Source organism: Schistocerca gregaria, chromosome 5 (assembly GCF_023897955.1).
Source record: "Schistocerca gregaria isolate iqSchGreg1 chromosome 5, iqSchGreg1.2, whole genome shotgun sequence".
NCBI lineage: Eukaryota > Metazoa > Arthropoda > Insecta > Orthoptera > Acrididae > Schistocerca > Schistocerca gregaria.
The window spans coordinates 609708990-609731497 of NC_064924.1; the positions used below are offsets into that span (position 1 = coordinate 609708990).

General features: G+C 44.3%; 1 protein-coding gene across 1 annotated transcript in view; it reads left to right on the forward strand.

The window, feature by feature from the left end:
• The window catches only part of LOC126272589 (pikachurin-like), an 887807-nt gene that overhangs the window by 695870 nt on the left and 169429 nt on the right, over nucleotides 1-22508 (forward strand). The window contains exon 5 of the mRNA XM_049975515.1: nucleotides 17804-17948. Within this exon, the coding sequence (XP_049831472.1) occupies nucleotides 17804-17948 (145 nt within the window). The remainder of the gene's footprint in view (nucleotides 1-17803; nucleotides 17949-22508) is intronic.

A 22508-nucleotide genomic window follows, 5' to 3' on the forward strand; every position in this document is an offset into this window, starting at 1 on the left:
GTTCCAGACTGAAGCGCCTAGAACAGCTCGGCCACAGCGGCCGGCGTCAGTACTTCACCTCAATGCATTTCATACGATTGAAGTCTACGGAACGGGCAAGACAGTCCATCCTCAGCGGCACACATGTGGCAAGGGAAGGCGAGCTTATAACTTTCTTCCTAGTGTGCAGGAAAGGATGAAAATGAAACATTTTGTTCCAACGCAAGGCATTGCTCATTTTCTATGAGGACTCGGCCCCTATCCTACTTACCTACATAGGATAGGGAGTCGTCCAACGACTGAGTGCATCTGTGGAGCCCCTGAAGGGACGCCCGAGCATGTTGTACTGGAATGCCCAGACTTCAACCCGGTTGCCTCAGAATCAAAGGAAGAGTTGAACAATGTGTCAGTTGTGGATATTTTAAGAAACCCTGACACATACAGAAACCTACAAAATCTGGTCGATCTAGTATCAAAGTTCCCAAACTAATATTTGAACAAAATCATTAAGTTAAACCTGAGAAAAGTCGTTTTCCTCACCAAGTCTGAGGAGTATTGAGCATCTATCTGATAGATGAAACAAATAGTTATGTTCCCGTGGAGGGTGGAATGGCAGTTGGCCTCGCCTTCTGGATTGCCGTTGGCGGGGTTACCCGTCCGCCTCGCTCCGATGGGTAATCAAACGACCTGTGGACAGCAAAGAGGGCAAGAAGGAAGTTGTTGGCGGGGATCCCCGGTCTGTGGCGACATAGACACGTGTGATGCCCCAAGGGAGTTTCCAAATGGCAGTTTTGCCTTCTTGCAGGTCCAAATCACAATCCTGATCCTGACGCATAAAACCAGACTGGACATCTAATATTGTTTGTAAATATGGTATTATGGAAAATTTTGATTTTTTACATGTTGTTCAGAGGTTTGTATTTTGCTTTAGCGCAGAAGTGCAAGTTTTATTTCGATGTATTTCTGCAGAATCAGATTTTTGTTATATAGTAGTTGTGTAAATAATGGGTTGTGGAGGAATGCTAAAAAAATATGTAATACGGCAGTGGTTTCTCAAGATAGTAGGCGGCCCACCTCCTCGCGGTTAGGGACGGGGAATGCTCCAGGAACACCGGAGAAGCTGAGAGGCCGAGATTTTTTGTAAATGCTTTTGTTAAATTGTCAATAGCAAGTGAAGTAGAAATCACTGTACATATTGTAACAAAGTAGTTATTGTTTAGAATGTAGTACCCACTTTTGTAACCTAGATAATGGCTTATGTATGTTACAAATAAAAAGTGAAAAAAAAAAAAAAACGTGTTCCAGCAGTTCCTCCTCGTGAGCAGGTCGATGCGGCCACTCATCGTCATCCATAAAAATGAATTAAGGGACGAATGCATCCAATCGAGTACGTGTGTGCGTTGTGTTGGGGAGACAAGTATTGCTGTACGTCACCATGCACCGTCTTGCAGTTGTCAACATGCGCTGCTGGAGGAATGGAACACCCTGTCATAATAACACGGTACCAACCTTGTGACTTGCATAGTACCACGTTGCAAAGCATGAACCGCCGTCCGTGGAGATCGCACACTTTTTTAAAAAACCACGTCCTGAAACTTCTAATATCCAGGGGACCATCATGAACCGCGGTGACATCACTTTAATTATTGTCTTTAAATGAACTTCTTGTTTCTGTTCGTCTCATTACGCATTTCTTTCACTTACGATGTGTACTGTATTCAACTCTATCAGTTTTTTCTATATATGGTCCAAGTTTCGTCGAGGTATACTGACAGTGACTCATCATGCTTAAGTTACTTTCATCCTCAAATTTTACACACCAGTGAATAAAGTGAAGAAGACGGCCAGAACAATAAATCGTCTCCCCACACAACGAATTTCTTAACCCTCGATCACCTTCTCAGAAGCTACAGACAACAACGATTTTTGTCCTCGATATGAGAATACGTGAAAGAGATATTTTATTTCTGCAGCAATACTCGCCAGCGTGTCTAAGACGCCGAAAGCTGTACGTTACAAAACGTGATTATTATAATTAGAATTTACATGCGACTTTTATTTTGAAAAAGGTAATACGGATTACTTATTGTCCTGTATCCACCGAAAAGGCCTATGACGAATTTGTCAGAATAGAACAGTCATCAGAGAGCGAGTGTTGATCTATTTATCTGGATGGCTGTAGCGTACATATAGCTAACCATCTAAGTCACCTGGAAGTTTTATTTTTGAAAGACAGTTTTATTTATGTAAAGTGAACAGTTGAGAGCAAACGGTGAAACAATGTTACAGGCCTACATGTCACAAAAAGATAGGCCGATGAACTATGCCTGCTAACTGACAATATATGTAACTTATTTCAGCACACGGACCTTACACAAGTACTAATACATTAAATAAATATGTGTGCTGATTTTCCTGTTAGTGGCTGTGGCTAAGCCATGTCTCCACAGTATCCTTTCTTTCAGGAGTGCTAGTTCTGCATGTTTCGCAGAAGAGCTTCTGTAAAGTTTGGAAGGTAGGAGACGGATACTGGCAGAAGTAAAGCTGTGAGTACCGGGCGTGAGTCGTGCTTCGGTAGCTCAGATGGTCAGTCGTTTCTCAGCCGTGGCAGCGTGCGGACGGCCCCGCGCGCCGGCCCCGTGCTCCGCTGCAGGTTTGTTTACTTCCGCGTCGTAGCTTTAAGGCTTGTGTCCGTCCACCGCGAGCAACATGTCGAGTGCTTACCGCCGTGCGACCCTTAAAGTTTCCTTCCCAGCTGAACATGCGCGACCTCGTGCACATGAAGTTGAAACGTTCCTACGTGAAGATGTTCGTTTAGATCCTAACCACGTTATCGGAATCCATTTTTCGATCACGAGTAGTGTCGTTCATATTAAAATGACAAACACCGAGGTGTGTGAAGATGTTATTCGCCGCCATACCAATGGACTTAAGTTCAAATACTCTGATGGTCACGTCGGAGCAGTAACACTTGAACTCGCAGAGTACGGTCAACGCACGATTAGGGTGTTTGAACTACCATTTGAAGTGCCGAAGGACGCAGTTGTCTCTGCGTTACAACCATACGGTAACGTCATCGGTTACGTAGAGGAACAATGGCAAACCTTCACGACCTACCATGTCCTTAATGGTGTGCGTCAGGTAAAAATTGAACTGAAAAAACATATACCATCATACCTGACAATTGGCGGTGTGCGAGCCATTGTCATGTACGACGGCCAACCCCGAACATGTGCGGGTTGTGGACAAGAAGGCCACGTCAGATCCGCCTGCATGCGACGCCGCCTGATCCAAACGCCGGTCGGCGAGGAAGCGTCCCCAGCGGTGATCACTCAGATCCCGGTCACATATGCCAAGGCTGCCCAGGAAGGTAGCACCTCTACACAGGGTCTTCCTGCTCTGTTGACGTCGTCTGATCAGGCAGATGCAACCGCTACTGAGATTCCTTCTGAGGTGCCACAGACGCCAGATCCTGACATTCCACATCATCGCAGCACTGTGACTGAAAATGCTGCTGAGATGGACGTTGATCCGGGAGTGGTACCTACTTCTGCTTTCCTCCAGACTGGTCCGGAGTCAGACGAAGGCCACCCGAAATCAGACTCGGAACGACCTGTTCGAAAACAAGGGTCGACACGAAAGAGAAAGAAACGTAGCCGTACACCCCCTGATGAATCCATTCTCCGGATGGATGCCAGAGATGCAGAACCGAAGATGGATGATAAACCGCTCTATGATGTCCAAACGTCTGATGCGAACGACCCGCCACAGGCGACCAATGGCAACGACCACCCCTCCTTACTGGCGCCGTCGCCCCCACAAGTCGACGTTGAAGAAAGTCTATATGCTGAGCCGAAAAATACGTCTCCTCTCCACATGGATGATGTACACAGTCGGTACCCTACCGCAGTATCAGTCTCCTGGGCAGACGACGTGGAGATCGAAGGGACTGGGGTGGGTGGTGCTGATGATGGGGCGCCCCCATCGGTTGCGCCCGCGCCCGCAAACTCTCCACAATAGTAACCTCTTCCGCGGACCGGCAAGATCGACGACCTCTCGCTCCTGAAGAAGCAGCCCCACCTGTGCCTGTGGGACTCCAACACCAGCATTATCGTGTCGCAACGATTAACCTTGCGACCATTCGTGCGCCCCACAAACTAGCGCTGCTCCGCGATATGATTTATGATGCGGACATTGATATAGCGCTTTTTCAGGAAGTGCATGTCGCCGATTTTTCACCACCACATGGCTTCACGGCGCATCTTTCTCCCGCTTCGGGCACCGGTAGCGGTGTTGCCATCATCTTACGAGAAGGTCTTCCTGCCGAAGATGTCCTATACCTCTCCAACGGCAGAGGTATGGCCCTTACTCTCTTTGGTGTACGCATCGTCAACATTTATGCGCCGTCGGGCTCCAGCTACCGTCGTGAACGCAATGCCTTCTTTGCAGATGAAGTTACACCCCTTTTTATGGGACCACACGATGACTGGGTCATGGGTGGAGACTTCAACTGTACCCAGCGACCTCAGGATCAATTGCCGCGTCACTCACCATGCGCAGCTCTGGAAACAGTCGTGACGCGGCTACAATTTGTCGACACGTGGAGACATGTTCACGCTGATCGTTTGGGCTTTACGTACTACACTGCGCACTCCTCTAGCCGACTGGATCGCATCTACATCTCGCGATCCTTAATTCAACACACACGACAGGCTGAAATCTGGCCTGTTGCTTTCTCAGATCATGAGGCTTACTTCTGTGACGTTGTTCTCACAAGACAGGCAGTATGGCACGGACGTGGTTTATGGAAACTGAACACGGCACTTCTTAATTCACCTGACTGTCGACTTCTAATAGAAGACACTTGGATCACATGTAATAGACGCCGTCTCACGTATCCGTCTACCATATCCTGGTGGATCCAGTGTGCAAAACCTGCTCTTCGAAAAACTTTGATCCGATATGGCAAAGATGTTGTCGCCTGGAGGAAGAGCACTATGGACTTTTACTACAGGATCCTACGAGAATGCTCCACGATGCCAGCCTCCCCTGAGCGTCATACAAGGATAAACCATGCTAAGGCCCAAATCTCCAATCTCATGCGAAGGCATTTGGAAGGAGCGATAGTACGATCTCGTACTGCTGATCGCATGCCTCATGAACATCCATCTATGTATCATATCATCCAAGAACGCCAACATCGTCGCCGAAAATTTATTCCCATCCTAACAGACCAAGATGGGCGTCGCTACGTAACCCAATCTGCAATAGGGAATGTGCTTCACGCCCACTACCAGCAGCTCTACGCCGCAATTCCACATTCCCCAGAGTTGATCGAGGAAGTCTCACAGCTCAACTTCGGTGGTCTCCCAGGAGATGCGGCGATTGACTTGGTGTCAGAGGTGACTAATGATGAAGTCCGCGATGCAATCCGAGCAGGAACCATCAATCGCTCCCCAGGACCCGACGGTCTTCCCCTCGAATTTTATCGCACCTTCCGTGATTTGTTAGAGTCCACCTTCACCTCCATACGTCGGGAACTGATGTCTCCGGAAGTACCTGTGCCGGACTCTTTCATGGAAGGAATTATTATTCCTGTACATAAACCGCATGGTGGCAACAATATCAGTGATTATCGGCCCCTCACCCTCCTTAACAGTGATATGAAAATCTTCACTCGCCTTTTGGCGGCACGACTTAAAACCGTTGCCCGATATGTTGTGTCGCCAGACCAAGCATCTTTGGGAGGGGATAATAATATCCGCACGGCTTTATGCCGCTACAGGGATATGATCGCCGTTACCCAGGCACAACGCCTCTCTGGGGCACTTGCGTCTTTGGACTTTAGTCAAGCTTTTGATAGGGTTGACCATTCGTTCCTTACGGCCGTTCTCCACCATATGGGTTTCCCAATCGCCGTTATCACGGTAGTGATGCGCCTTCTGCGGGGTGCCTCTTCCAGGATTATGTACAATGGCAGACTCACTCCTCCGATAAAAATAGGTCGATCCGTACGTCAAGGTTGCCCTCTATCAGCGATTTTGTACGCCTTTTCCTTGGAATCCTTGCTATGTGGGCTCAGACAACGTTTGGTATGGTTGTCCATAGATCGATACCGATTCTGTTGCACGGCCTATGCTGACGATGTAGTCATCTGTTTACGTAATGCCGACGAGGTTCGAGCTGTTTTGACGTGGGTAGCGACTTATGGTGAGGCGTCGGGTAGCTCTTTAAACGTACGTAAGTCACAAGTTATGTTCATTGGCACGGGACTCCCTGTGGAGTGTATTACACCTCTCACCACCGTTGATACCATTCGCTGTTTAGGAATAGACTTTTCATCTGATCTCCGGCGTTCAGCCGCCATCAACTGCAGACGCCTCCTTTTAATGATCAGAGCGGGTCTTATGGACCATCGCCTTCGATCCCTAGATATTCTCCAACGAGCTCGATATGTCAATATATTTATCGCATCCCGAGTTCCCCATGTAGCACAAGTTCTACCTTTCCCGCTTACTGTGGCACGTCGCATGTTGGCAGCGATGGCATCTTTCGTCAGCTCTGGGCTGTTATTCAAAGTTAACTATGCAACCCTTACTCTTCCCCGTGAACGAGGTGGGATAGGTCTGTTTCACGTGCCGGATAGAGCTCGCGCCCTATTTGTCAGCTCCCAGATGATGGTATGGACACGATGCCCAACGAGCCTCACTGGTCTCCTCCTGACGGCATATACGCCGGTCTCACTGTCAGCCCCAGTGATGATCTCGGACGTTCCGGTCCAGTTACATTATATACGATACTTCTTTCTTGAACTCAGTTATCTACGCCTCACCTTACCAAGACAGCTTTTACTCAAGACAAAGGCAGTATACAATGTCCTCCAATTAGGTCGTCCACCTAACCCGATTGAACAAAAGTTCCCCCAGGTAGACTGGCGTCATGTATGGCGCGCGGTTTTCGCCCGTTACCTTGACACGAATGTTCAATCTGTCTGGTACCTAACTGTCAATGGTAAGAAAATCAACCAATCTCGCCTTCATCGTATCCACCTCGCCCAATCACCTCTCTGTTCCACGTGTGGAGTCCCAGAAAATGATGAACATCGGTTTGTTTGCGGACCGGCGGAGGAGGTTTGGCACTTGATTCGTCTTATTGTCGCTTTTCTAACGCGGGACGTTCCGGATCGGATTACTCCCCTTTCATTATTATTTCCGGATCGTGAATATTTTCCTCGGACAAAGACCAATGCTGTGAATTGGATTCGCGGACATGCCATTCACTACCTATTTGGACAAACTGTAGACTCTGTACTCGATTTTTGGACATACCTCAATGACCGTCATTATATCGTTGTCCGTCACCCAAAATAGAGACAATTTTTCTCGAACTTCCTTGGAAGTGCTTTCCACGACCCGCCTCGCAGCTGGAATGTGTTAAGCCAAGAGAGAAGAACGTTTCCTGCTTGAACCAATGAACATTTCTGAACAATTGAACAGAACGCATCAATTTCGAGAAGACGTGACTCAACATATTACCAGCGGGGCGCAGAAGGCCTCTGATCAATGACACAACAAAACTAAACAAAAACAAAAAAATAACATAACAATAATAAAAATAAAAATAAAATTAAAAAAAAGATGGTAGAGCACTTGCCCGCGAAAGGCAAAGGTCCCGAGTTCGAGTCTCGGTCGGGCACACAGTTTTAATCTGCCAGGAAGTTTCATATCAGCGCACACTCCGCTGCAGAGTGAAAATCTCATTCTGGCAATGACTTCATGATTGTGAGATTAGAACGCTACCCTTTTATTGGTAATTGAAACGACTTGGGTGAAATGTTTTGTACTTAAAAGGAGGCAGAAAACTTTAAATTTGTTTGGTTTTCGAGCGATTTTGAGAATTGTGCTGCAGGAAACTAATGTTCGTGCGCCGATCTTCGAGTCCTGTAATACATGTGAAGAAAGTAGAAACGGTCGGGTACGTTGGGTCCTTGCGAAACACTGCACAGAAACTACTGATTAGAGAGAAACACGTCGTTATAATGCGAATAATACTACTGTACCTGCCAGTCCAGTCACGTCACGAAGGGTGCCACAGAGGCGATTCCCCTCAGCGCAGTTCCCAGGGACAGGTGCTGAATGGCCGCTGGAGTCCGGCGCGAGCAGCGAGCGGCAGCCAGAAATAGCCGGCGCTCAACAGCCGCCCCTCCGGGCCCACACTCCACCCCCACCCAAAACCTCCCACAACTCTCCACCCTCTCTCTTTCAGCTCGCTCGCACCGCCGAGTATTTCACTTGTGCGAAACGTGGCCGCTGTTGTTGGAGATCCCGGCGTACACAATTCAGCCACTGCCCGCAGCATTTACTGTTGGCAGAGGCATTCGCTTCCGCGCTGTGTTTTCCTTTCCCGTTGCTTTATTTCTGTGTTTTTCCGTGCCGTTGCCCGCTGCACTGTATTTAGCAGTGCTCTGTAACGCACAATGAGCCCCAAATGAGCGAGTGGCTAGGGGAAAGCAGGGGTGGCGGGGGAGGGAAGGGTGCACGATTCTGTAAGAAGGAGGATCGCAGACACAGTTCAGTGCGGGCAGCTGTGAGCTGGTACTGGCCAATAAGAGACTGCAAGCCCACGTCAAACTAACAAACCGCTGAACCCTGTCCAGCCTGCTTCTCATTCGGAACAATAATTAATTATACCCATTTAACTGTGTTACATAAAACACGCGTCCTGTGAAGCTTCAGCTCTTTGAGGGGTGTCGAGTTCAGCTGGGCAACGTCCTCGACAATTGCTGTTTTTAGACAGGTTTATATCCACTTTCTACGTCGTATTATCAGGAAACACGTTGTAAAGTGTCTATTTCGACCAGAATGTAAGATTAGGGTCCTTCTACATTATTTAAAGGATGATTTTGTTTCCTTAAAGGGGGTGTTTCCACCTATTAAGTCAGACCATCAGTACAGTGGAGCTTAAGTTTGACACAATGTTCACAACAGCCGAGCAAATCTGCGATTGCAGAGCACTTGTTGGCTCTTGGAATCTTGGAAATTGTGCGGAAGATATTTTTCCGAAATTCTGATGGTATATCGCCAGACTCACGCATTCTACACACCAACGCGAATAATCGTTTTGTTGCCACTTCCCCGAATGATCTTAGAAATTCTGACGGGATGTTATTTATCATTACTGCCGTATTCAGTTTTTAAGTCTTTCAGAGCTCTTTTAAATTCTGATTCTAATACTATATACGCTGTCTTTTCTATATCGACTCTTATTTCTTCTTCCGTCACATCATCAGATAAGTTACCCACTTCATACAGGCATTCAATGTTATCGTTCCACATATCCACTCTCTCAATGAAATGTCCATTGCACTCTTAATGGTACCACCCTTGCTTTTAATATCACCGAAGATTGTTTTGCCGTTTCAGTCACTCCTTTGGACTATCATATCTTTTTCGATTTCTTCAAAGTTTTCCTTCTTCCTTCGATCAACTGAAGTATTTCTTCTGTGACCCATGGTTTCTTCGTAGTTACCATCTTTATAACTATGATAGCTATTTTTAGAGATGTCCATTCCTCTTCAACTGAACTGCTTTCTGAGCTATTCTTTATCGCAATATCTATAGCGTTAGAGAACTTTAAGCTCACCTCTTCATTCTTTAGTGTTTCCGTACCCCACTTATTTGCGAATTGATTCTTCTTCACTTGTCTCTTAAACTTTAGCCAATTCTATATCACTACTACCCTGCGACCTGAAGCTGTATTTACTCTCGGGTATGCCTTACAATTCAGTATCTCGTTTCGGAATCTCTACCAGACCATGATGTAATCTAATTGAAATCTTCCCGTATCTCATTGCCTTTTCCAAGTATACCGCCTCCTTTCATGATTCTTGAACAAAGTGTTCGCTGCTACTGGCCGATGTTTATTGCAGAGCTCAATTAGTCTTTCTCCTCCCTCATTCATAATACCAAGTCCATACTCTCCGGTACTTCTTTCTTCTAATCCTTTCCGTACAATCGGTTTCCAGTTCCACATGACTGTTACATTTTTATCCCCATTTACGTCTGTGCTTCCCGTTCTCTATCTTTTCATCCTCTGCTTGAGACGTTGGCGTGAACACCTGAACTATTGTTGTCGGTATTGGTTTGCTTTCATTTCTCATGACAACAACTCTATCAGTGAATTGTTCACATGAATCACTCTTTCCCTACCTTCTTATTCATAACACATCCTACTCATGTTATATCATTTTCTGAAACGGTTGGTATTACCCTATAATGCTTCAAATGGCTCTGAGCACTATGGGACTTAATATCGATGGTCATCAGTCCCCTATAACTTAGAAATACTTAAACCTAACCAACTTAAGGACATCACGCAACACCCAGCCATCACGAGGCAGAGAAAATCCCTGACCCCGCCGGGAATTGAACCCGGGAACCCGGGCGTGGGAAGCGAGAACGCTACCGTACGACCTATTACCCTATACTCATATGATAAAAAAATTTGTGTCTTCTTTCCGTTTCACTTCACTGACCCCCACTATTACCAGTCTGTATCTCAGCATTTAACTTTTTAGGTTTTTTAGCTTCCCTACCACGTTCGACGTTCTGATATTCCACGCCGCGACTCGTAAAATGTTATCGTTTCGTTGGTTATTCCATCTTTTTGTCATGGCCACCTCCCCCTTGGTAGTCCCTTCCCGGAGATCCGAATACAGTGCTCTACACTGCCTTCTGCATTCTCATTTCGTTCGTCATTGCTGATTCTTCCGCCTTTAGCGGCAGTTTCCTACTTCAGTGGCAAGAAAGTACCACAAACCTTTGTCCGTTCGTCCCTCTTTGACATGGACGTTGGCTGAATAAGGGTGATATTTTACACCGGAAGTCTTCGGCCACTTTGCTGATGAGTTGTATTTGAAATTTAAGCGATGACGGAGTTCTAACACGAGACAGAGGACGTTTAGGTTACTAATCACAGTCGCCACTGTATAACACGGGTGCCGTGGATCACTTTGTACAATCGCATTATCATCGTTGAAACAGTGTATAGGGTATGGCTATGTCTTGTGAATAACACTGATTTCTTTTCGTTTTTCAGGATCGGTTTTCTGCAGGGCGAGAAGGAAAAGATAATAGGATACGTAGATCAGAGATGATGAATGTTTGTCGTCAGTGGCATTCATTAAATCTCCGCTCAGTTTCTATTGTATAAAACATAAGAAATGTAATTTTTCGCCACTTAACTTGTTTTGGAATTGCTAAATAATCCACCAACCTTTCGCCATACTTGGCAAAAAAAACCGATCTAGGCTCTTGCGCATGATAAAAGTCATAAACTGTTCTTCTGATAAAACTGATTTCCGTCTCTTCCATAAAAATCCATATATGAAAATCCAGACCAACTACATCATTAACTTCCGAACTTGAACAGTAGTTTGTTAAATGCTACCAGCTTTGTACATTTGAATGAAGAAACCTGTCTGGTAAAGTGAGCCCTACCCACTCCAATTCGGTTAACATAAAGTAACAAAACACGTAACGAGTCTCACAGAAAATGCATGGACAAAAGTGACTCGTGCTCTCACGGACGATGGCCTTCGGCGCATTACGACCTGTGACCAGATGTTCTGTCCGTTTTCGAAGACATCACATATTCTCCCCGAGCTCAGACGTTAAATGTAAAGAAAAAAAATTCAATTTCTGTAGTCCCATCAGATACGTAGACTTAATGCAAAACATAAGAAATAAAATATGATGAACATAGATTAGGTCTATATAATCAACTTATATGTCCACGTAACATCAGACATGACCGCCTTTTATTGTTGGTACCGAGAACAGTGGAAATTAAGGGGTTTGGTAACCGTTTTATTTCTCGACAATGTGCTGTGTAAGGAGGAGTGCTGCATCATATCAGTAATCGGACTAAATATAGGTAAAACATAAACAAAATTCTTAGAATGCATTTGCTAGACAGTGAATATTCAAGGAGTTGTGATGAGTTAATGTTATATAATTTCAAGAATTTATTACATTGCTATACTCGAAACTGTAACATTAAACTGGCATCAAAGAACAACCTGAATTCGTTTCACTTAAACCTACATATCTATAAATAGATAATTAACTAGCGTCTGTTCTAATTCACGACGGTATTTCCGCCTAGCTATTTGACCATTCGGTTTTAGACTACACGAAGATGAGCAGTGCGCCGAGAGCACAGTTTGTTGGGCTAAGTGGAAACCAACGTCAGATTGCAAGAGATAAATATACACCTAGCAATCCTGTCGAATTGGTTTTCGACTGCATAGAGATAAACAATGCGCCGGAAGCACAGTTTGTAGGGTAGAGCAGAAACTAATGTTAGATTGTAGTACGCGAGTATTGGTCAAACCGTAACATTGTGCAGTAACGTCAAAGTAGAAGTGAAACACGATAACAGTTTACCGATAGAGCGCATCGACCCAACCCACGTCAATTTTGGGTCTGCGCAGATACGGATCGTACCTGTCGTGCACAGTGTGTGGCGTGACGAAATAATGCGATTTTCGGGTAGATTCCACGGCTGCGAACTATCACCAGCCATTTCCGCATGTTCATCTGCATCTACATCCACATCCATACTCTGCAAGCCATCTGACGGTGTGTTGCGGAGGGTGTGTTCTTGTAATCCTTTACAGGCTAGTCTCTGACACAAGGAAAAGCTCAGTTAGACAAATGCCATACACTGATTTTATTCGTTTCTTTAATTTTATTTTAGTTAGTTATTTGCTGCCCTTTACGTGTACTGTGTTATCTAGCATGTATCATAGATCCAATTTTCCGCCATTTATATTTTTATCTTCACACTTCTCTGTTGCAAATGAAATAAGAAAATAAGTTAAGAAGTAATATTGATGAAAATAGGAGCTGCGTTCAATAAGTAATACCAATTTCTGTTGTAAAAATGCAGACTTTCTTTTGGGACATCATGGACTATTCCCGCTTCTGCCTCTGTAGTTCCATGAAGTTCCAATCTGTGGCCGTGCTATACGCTATGTAATCAAAAGTATCCGGACATCTGACTGAAAATGACTTACAATTTCGTGGCACCCTCCATCTGTAATGCTGGAATTCAGAATGGTGTTGGCCAGCCCTTAGCCTCTATGACAGCTTCCACTCTCGCAGGCCTACGTTCAATCAGGTGCTGAAAGGTTTCATGACGAATGGCAGTAAATTCTTCACGGAGTGCTGCACTGAGGAGATCTATCGATGTCGGTCGGTGAGGCCTGGCACGAAGTCGGCGTTCCAAAACATCTGAAAGCTGTTCTATAGGATTGAGGTCGGGACTCTGTGCAAGCCAGTCTATTACAGGGATGTTATTGTCATGGAACCACTGCAGGCCGTGCACTGTAAACAGATGCTCGATCGTGTTGACAGATGCAGTTGTTATCCCCGAATTGCTCTTCAACGGTGGGAAGCAAAAAGGTGCTTAAAACATCAATGTAGCCCTGTCTATGATAGTGCCACGCAAACCAACAAGGGGTGCAAGCCACCTTTATTGAAAACACAACACCATAACACCACCGCCTCCAAATTTTACTGTTGGCGCTACACACGCTGGCAAATGAAATTCACCGGGCATTCGTTGTACCCACAGCCCGCCATCGGATCGCCACATTGTGTACCTTGATTCATCACTCCATACAATGTTTCCCCACTGCTCTCGTTTGCCATTTACCGGCTTGATGTGTGGCTTATGAGCAGCCGCTCGACCATGAAATCCACGTCTTCTCAAAAATGGCTCTGAGCACTATGGGACTTAACATCTGTGGTGATCAGTCCCCTAGAACTTAGAACTACTTAAACCTAACTAACCTAAGGACATCGCACACATCCATGCCCGAGGCAGGATTCGAATCTGCGACCGTAGCGGTCACGCGGTTCCGGACTGAAGCGCCTAGAACCGCTCTGCCACACTGGCCGGCACGATTTTCTCACCTCGTATCTGTCATCGCACTTGCAGTGGAATGATGCAGTTAGGAATTCCTGTATGATGGCCTGGATAGATGTCTGCTTATTACACATTACGATCCTCTTCAACTGAGTGGCAGTCTGTCAGTCAAGAGACGGGGACGGCCTGTACGCTTTTGTGCTGTGCGTGTCCCTTCACGTTTCCACTTCACTATCGCATCGGAAACAGTAGACCTAGGGATGTTTTGGATTGTGGAAATCTGACGTACAGACGCATGACACAAGTAACACCCAATCACCTAATCACGTTCGAAGTCCGAGAGTTCCGCAGAGAGCCCCATTCTGCTCTCTGACGATGTCTGATGACTACTGAGGTCGCTGATATGGACTACCTGGCAGAAGGTGTAGCACAATGCACTTAATATGAAAGACGTATGTATTTGGAGGTGCCTGGATACTTTTGACACACGTTGTACTTCACCTTCAAAATGGCGTGTGTAACAGATGTGCGTTCCACGCAGAGAAGTCATTGAGTTGGTTTTGGGCGGAAAACCCAGAGCATCGCAATTACTCATGGGCACTCGGAGAATGTATGTAGACCTGACAGTGAACAAAAGCACGGTGAGTTATTGTGCGAGGCGTCTGACATCACCGCAACAATGTCGTGCAAACCTTCTGATCTCTCATGGAGTTGCATTACACCACCTCCCTTCTGAAGAAATAGTTCAAGGACGCACCGTCAGCCGGTAAAGTCATGGCGATGCTTCGTGGACTTTGAAAGGGTTATTCTGTTTTGTGTCGTCCCTCATGGCGCAACCATCAACTCGGAAGTGTATTGTACTACCATCAGGAAACTGAAGAAACTCCTTTAGAGGGTTCGTCACCACAAAAATTGAAACGAACTACTGCTTCATGACAACACAAGGCCTCAAAGAACCCTGAGCATCCGGTAGGAGCTCAGAAAACTTCATTGGACTGATTTTCCTCATTACCCAACAGCCCGGATCCCGCGCATCCAACTCCCAGTCCTGTGGCCTAATAAATGATGCACTCCACTGGAGGCAGCACGTGGATGATGGGGAGGTTACTGATGCAGCAAGACATTGCCCTCGACTTCGACCGGTGCAGTGGTACCATGCGGGCATACAGGCCGTCCCAGCAAGGCGTTGTAAGGCCGCTGCAACCAGCGGAGATTACGTTGAAGAATAGGGTTTTGTGACCAAAGGAATTGTGGATAATATGTAGTATTGGAGTCCTTAATAAGACCAATCTGCTTTCAGAATAATGTGTTGCATTACGTATTAAACAACCCTCGTATAAGCTGGGAGAAGAATTTGAATGCATGCTAAGAATCCGTACATATGTATAACTAGACAATAAACCTTTAAAATGAATAAGAGCAGAAAATAAATTGTGTTTCTGCTCATAAAATTATACATTTACGGTACGGTCAGATTGAGAGTAATAAAATTTTGGATAAATAGCATTAAATCAAAGAATTAATATATTTAATTTGTACGGAAAGTGAAACAATGAAAATGGAAATCGAATGAAAATAGCCAATTCCTACCAAATCTAATCGTGTTAATCATGAAAATAACAAAGACAATTAAAAAGTAACTCTAGCTTTCATTTCGCACTGTTTTATTACGGTGAGATAATTACACAAGGATTTTTATGTTAAGTTAAAAATCAAATATTATAATGGTTTGTCAAAGTCATAATAACTAGTAACAATGGATTATATTATTGTCCCTGGTCTTACTTGTGTGAAATATTTTGGATATAAACATTTTTATACCAATTTTAGTGATTTTTTTGTCTCCCTCCTCTTCAGCTTCAGAGACTTTATTAATTCACGTAATAATTTCTGCACATGCCAGACTGAGATTTTCACTCTTCAGTAGAGTGTGTGCTGATATGAAGGTTCCTGGCACACTAAAACTGTGTGCCGGACCGAGACTCGAATTCGGAACCTCAGCCTTTCGCGGGCAAGTGCTCTACAATCTGAGCTACCCAAGCACGACTCACGCCCCGTCCTCACAGCTTCACTTTTGCCAGTACCTATTCTCCTACCTTCCAGACTTTACAGAAACTCTTCTGGTTCGCAGAAGAGCTTCTGTAAAGTTTGCAGGGTAGGAGACGAGGTACTGGCAGAAGTGAACCGGTGTAATCACTGCGGGAAGGCCGTTGCCTCGTTCTGCTACAGACAGCTTTTAAAATTGTAGTTTTCGTATTTATTCATATGATCAAATACGCCTTTCAATCGACAATACATTTCTTTAAAACGACGTACTTACTACCAATTTCATGAACAATTGCTTCTAACATAAGCGTAGTGGAAGTAGCCCTCATACCGAACAGTTGTGTGTCACTTCTCCCCATCTGCTTGAAATGTAAGGTTACAGTATGTCACCCAGTATGATTCAGCATGAATCTAAGCAGTGACGGCGACTGTTTGTTTTTAAAATATAAACGTAATACCGTACCTACGTTTCTTTTAATTATGGGGTTGCCACTATAAAATCAAACCAGTTACTTTAAGTTAATGAACATATTGGCCTACAATCTTCGAATAAACTCCTAACTTAGTAGCGCTGTGAACGTTTTTATTGTAAGCTTGTGGTTCTTCGTTTTATGTAAGTGACAAAAACGGTAATCACTGTTTCTTGATTAATATTTTAGGTTCATTATAAAGCCTAATAGAATAGAGCGTCATCCAAATTACATTTTCACATTTTGGCATACAATTTTCCTCGGATTTGCTTTTTCCTTTTTTTCCGATGTTTTGAGTTTGTGATCTGCCTCAAATTAAAACATTAGCAAATGCGTGAAATATTTCAATTGGTTGTGCTACAGTGGCGGAACTGTGCTATTTCTGTTAAGAATTTTTGATTGTGTTTGTTTCGATTTTTTAATTTCTATTTTCACTTTTTCTCTATTTAGACCTTTCGGTTCATTTGAGAGATTTAACGATTCTGGTGATTAGTTCCTGATTAGTATTCGAATCTTCTTCCTTCCATCCTCTGGAACATATGGCACATGATTTGAAGTCTAGTTGTTACCTTTCTGTCGTGACATATCTTCACATACTGAATTGTTTCTTTTCCATTAGTGGAGACGACTGTAGCATCAGCAGCAAATACCATGCAGTGAAAACCAATTTTGTTTTCGAGGCATCTGCTAACAGGAACAGCCTTACATTCGTTTTGGGATTCTGTAATCATTTTCTCCAGAACTTAACTGAGCAGTAATGGGAATAAGCCACCACCTGATTGGGCTGCTAACTTGATCTCAAATTCTTCTGCAAAAAATACTGCCAAAAATGTAACTTTTGATGTAGTAATGCAACAGGTATTAATGTACTGCAGATTTCATTGCAGTTTGAGCATCGTGTTTTTAGTGTGTTGCTGTTTGCTTCAGGTTTAGCGGCACCTACAGCGTCGTCGTGTAAATTTATTGGCACTTGCTTGAGATATCACTCTGGCTCTGGCCTTTCATTGTAGCTGTATTGGTGTTTCCTTCAGGTCTGACTATCGCTATGGCCACACGATATTAGTGTACTGATCTTTGCTTCAGATTTCATTGCGGTTCTGGACTCACGGTATTAGTGCATTGACGATTGCTTCAAATCTGACTGTGTCTTCTGGCCCCAGGGTATCGGTGTGTTGATGGTTGCTTCACATTTGACTGTAGCTCAGGACTCACGGTATTAGTGTATTGCTATTTGTGTCAAATTATACTGTGGTTCTGGTTTCACGATCTTAGCATATCGCTAGTTGTTTTAGATTTGACTGTGGCTCTGGCCTCATGCTGTTAGTGTATTGATGTTTGTTTCAGATTTTAGTGTGACCCTGACGTCACGGTTTCAGGTTCGATTGCGGCTCCGGCCTGGGAGTGGTGCGGTCTGAGGAGACGGTGCAGCTGAACCAGTGGAACCGCGTGACGCTGTACAGGCACCGCTGGGACGCCTGGCTGCAGCTGAACAAGGGCCGCAGGGTCGAGGGCCGCTCCAAGGTGAGAGGCACGTCTGTCGCACGTGGAGCTCACGTGTAGTGTTCGTAAGACCAGCGGCACATCAGCGATGACGCTTGTGGCAGCTGGATAGCATACTAAGCCAGTGAGCTGTGCTTTATGATACGGTCAATTTTCCACTATGCTTCTTGCTGTGCTATGTTAGAAGATCCCTCCGAGCGAAAAGGTTATTTTTAACAATAACCGTGCGACATTCGAATACTGCGAACATTCTACAACCAATAGAGGCTTATTTATGGTACTGGGAGCGTGTCTCTGAGATGAATGAATGTTACTGTAGAGAAGAGCACGTTCACTACACTTCCTGCTGTTGCAGGGTTTCCATGTACTGACTGACCTGACTGTATTGTCTTTGTCTTAACCCTCGTACCGAGCGAGGTGGCTTTGGGGGTAGCACACTGGACTCTCATTCGGGAGGACGACGGTTCAGACCCGCGTCCGACTGATTTCGTTCTCCATCCGTCCGTCACCCGAGTTTGTGCTCCGTCTTGACCTCGTTGTCGACGGGACGTTAAACACTAATCTCCTTCTCCTCCTCCTCCTCCTCCTTAACCCACGTGGACTAGTTGGTAAGCTGAACGACGCTGTACCACTGGATAGCCGGAGAATATGAGGAGCATATTAAGTGATTGCGTGTCATGCTATTAAATACTCTAGAACAGGGGTGTCTAATCTGCGGCGCGCATGCGGCCCAAAGCAAGTATCAGTGTGACCCAAGAAGCGAGCCTCTGTCACACGACCTGTAAACAAAAGGGAAATTCATAAAATACCGTTTAATAAATTTATGATAAAGTGAATATTTTCAGTAGAACGAAAAACCAGTCGAAGTTAAAAAAAATTATTTTTTAATCAATCGATGACTAGTTTCTGGCTGAAACCCATTTTCAAACCATCATAACAAAGTCGAAAATGGGGTTTCCAAAAATGTCAGAAACGTGTAGTGAATATTTGTAGTTATCTGTATGCGCTATAAATGTTTTTCTATATTTTTGACACATCCGAAAATGTCATTTTTGACTTTGTTAGGAATATTTCAAAATGGGTATCAGTCCGAAACTGGACATCGAATGAATAAAAGTTAAAAATCAGCAATTGGACTGGTTGTTCGTTCTACTGATTAACAGACGTTGCTGATCCCAAGCTACTCCAGCATGCTAGAAGTTCGTAAATATTGTCAGTATGAGGCTACGGCCACACGACGCTATTCTCTTATTGGGTCGTCTCGTTCTTGAGATGCCGCCCGTGCTATACTGAAATCCCTAAAGCATCGTCCCTATAACCGGAAAATCCGTCAGGTGTTATGGTCTGTTATTTACGGCTACTTCAGTTGCAACTGAGAAGCTAGAGCTTTAGACACGTATAATTAAATTAATTTATGGAAATACAAGGAAATCCCGTATTATTTCTTTATAGTTGTGGTAAATAATCTTTTTCACTACAAAGCGTTGAGTTAAAAGGTTGGAGACCACTGCTCTATAAGAATATTTATTATACGAATGCATGGTTTCACAGTGATATATAATGAAAAAATTTTCTAGGGCTTCCAGCCACGTCAAGTGGTTAGATGTCAATGAGCCTCCTACTGAATATTTCTTGGCCGTTGTCAAGTCGCGAATGTCGTGTGATCGCTGCTGCAGTCATTATAGCGATGCTGCCTTCTGCAACTTCGTTGTTGCCCAGTCCAGCACCATACATGGTAATGGTTTCGTTAGCCACCCGCCGAGTCCGCTACCGCTTCCCCATGGACGGGCCCCACGCTCTGCTTACCTGTAGGCCTCCGTCTTTATGGAGGATATTATTAGAAATTTTTATCTCGACTGCAATTTTTGTGTATTTATATCACAGAATCCATTACTGTATTTCATAATAGATGTCTCAAGGAATGCAGTTCGGTGTCTGTTTTCCGGATCATGTTCTCAGGACACCGTAGGCAGCAATATTTCTCGTATTCTATAGGGCGCTATCCATCTAATTCAGCGCGACATAAAACTTCGCGCGTTCGATATCCCTACAAATCAGCGGTAGCAGAAGATACTCTGGAAAACAGACACCGAATTGCGTTTGACGACTATCTAATATTGAACAGACTTGCGGATTTTGCAAAAGCGTTAGAAAAGAAGTTGTCACAACCAGGTGTCTGCAGCCAAGCACAGTTTGGGGATTGCCTTTCTAAAGTTGAACGGCTTCGGCGGGTTCGCAACGGAAATATTACCACATATGGCGCGGGAGTGGGCACATCAAAATCAAAGTTGCCTTAACAGGAGAAGAAAGAAACAGAAGAAGCGAGAGAATTATGAGGTATTGGAAAGAAAGAAGACGTGCAAAACAAGCCACACGTAATCCTGAAGAGTCCTAATGAAGCAGAAGAAGAAGAAGAAAAAGAAAAAATAATACGTCAAATAAAAGAATAAATCAAATAGTTTTACCTGTATACCTGTTACAACCTGTAAAGCCTACTGACTATGGTTTACATGCCCCTTTGCAAATTTAATGTTGCCACATCATGATGAAAATATTATGGACTGTGTCGCCTTGAGTAACGAATCGACATTTCACCTAAGTGCAAACGTGAACACACATAAAGTGAACATTCACGGTTCGGCAAATCCCCACGAGACTCCCCTGAAGTGAATGTCATTTGTGCCATATTTAGGAGGACAGTTTTTTGGCCCTCCTCTGTTTCGGAGAAGCACCTATGAGTGGTGTTTCTTATCTTGATGCGTTAGAGCTATTACCACATAAGGAGTGGGCACCAGTGACGTCACTGAAAGCAGGCTGGAGGCCTACGAGAAAGACAGACCGCGGCGCGTACATCACGAAGGTAGGTTCGCGCTCGCTGAATTCAGCCCACAAACTACGTTTCTACACCTGTTTATTCGTAACTAGGTGTGTATGTAGAAAAGAGAATCCCGCGGAATCCGCTATTATGAAGTCTTACTGTGATTAGTCCTACAATGATAGGAAGTCCATAGGCCTCCTTATAGTGTGTTACGGTTGTACTGGGGTACAAGAAAATTAATATTATGCCAAAAAAAAAATTATCAGTTGCATAAGGCACCACTTCTTGTATGACATGAGGACTGTTAAGTTGAAGAGCCTAAACGCTATAGAAAAGTCGTTATACCATTTATATTGAGTACTGATCTTAAATTAAATTTTGCTGTAGTACTGTTAATCAGTAAGACTTCATAATAGTAGATTCCAGTAGAAGATGAAATTCTCGTTAGTACGTACAGGCTCAGCTACTAGTTAACAAATTTAGAAACGCATTTCGTCTGCTGAGCTGAGAGAGCGAGCTAGTTCAGGCCAACCTTAGTGACGTACTCACCACTGCCTGTCTTTTCTTGGGCCTCGTGGCAGACCATATGAAGGGCGGCAGCAGCTACCACACTACAGTCACCACTTGACAACAACGGAGGAGCAGTCAGCCGAAAGCTCGTGGATTTTAAAAGACTTGATGTGGCTGGAAGCTCTAGAATATTTAATGAGGATATTACTCTATTATCTCCAACTTAAACGTGAGACACAGTTCGCCACAATATTGAACCACGACAACAAAATTACATGTAGTACAAATCTGCATGTGAATACTGTAAAGAAATCACAAACGTCAAAAAACAGCAGATGGCCTAAGATCAGAACGGAACTTAAGAGTCCGGACCACGTCCTCTTTCGACCTGTGTATTACCAGCAACGAAAACACAACCTGTCACAGATCGGTGTGAGCTGCCCACATTAGTTCAACTGTAATCACCAGACGTGAGTAGCTGATTCCTTAGGCGTAGGACACATCGTTGTGCGTAGTTTTCTTCCTCTTTTAAACACTGTGGCCTAACCCTTTCCTAGTCATTATACCCCCTGTTTCAAAGCGAATATCGGGGTTTTGATGCTTTGTAGCATGTATTACATTCAACTTATAGTCATAAATAATTCAGCAAATGAAAGAACAGCTAAGAGTTTTTATTAAAAATGTTCGACTTGAGCACCATTTGTCACAGTGCACACATTAAGTCGATAGCTGAGTTGTCCCATACCTTGATCTGTGTCTGGAGTAGTCGTTCAAAAACTTCTTCAATCCTGTTTTTTACATTGCGCAGATTAGCTGGTACCGACTGCACTTACATATGATCCTTTATGAAACGCCAAATGTAAAAATCACATGGCGTCAAATCGGGTGAACGTAGAGGCCATGCGAAAGAAACTCTGTCATCTGACCACTTGAGACCAATCCAGAAGTGGGATATAACGTTGTTTAAGGGGAGTTAGAACGGATTTTTTTCACATTCTCCGACTTATATCTCATTATAAAATTTTCAAAATGATATACATATCAACTGTAAAGTCACATGAGAAGTATTTCATTTTATTTTTCTAAATATAATATACTCCGGTTGAAAATATTAAAATTTTGACGTACATTACTTCAAGATCTAATAAAATCAGTAATTTTTTATACAGAAGGCTGTGGATTGCTGTGTTGTAAGGGCCATGTCCAGAAGAGAATGGGCGCCAGGTTGAGAAAGTTGAAACAAAGTTCGAGGG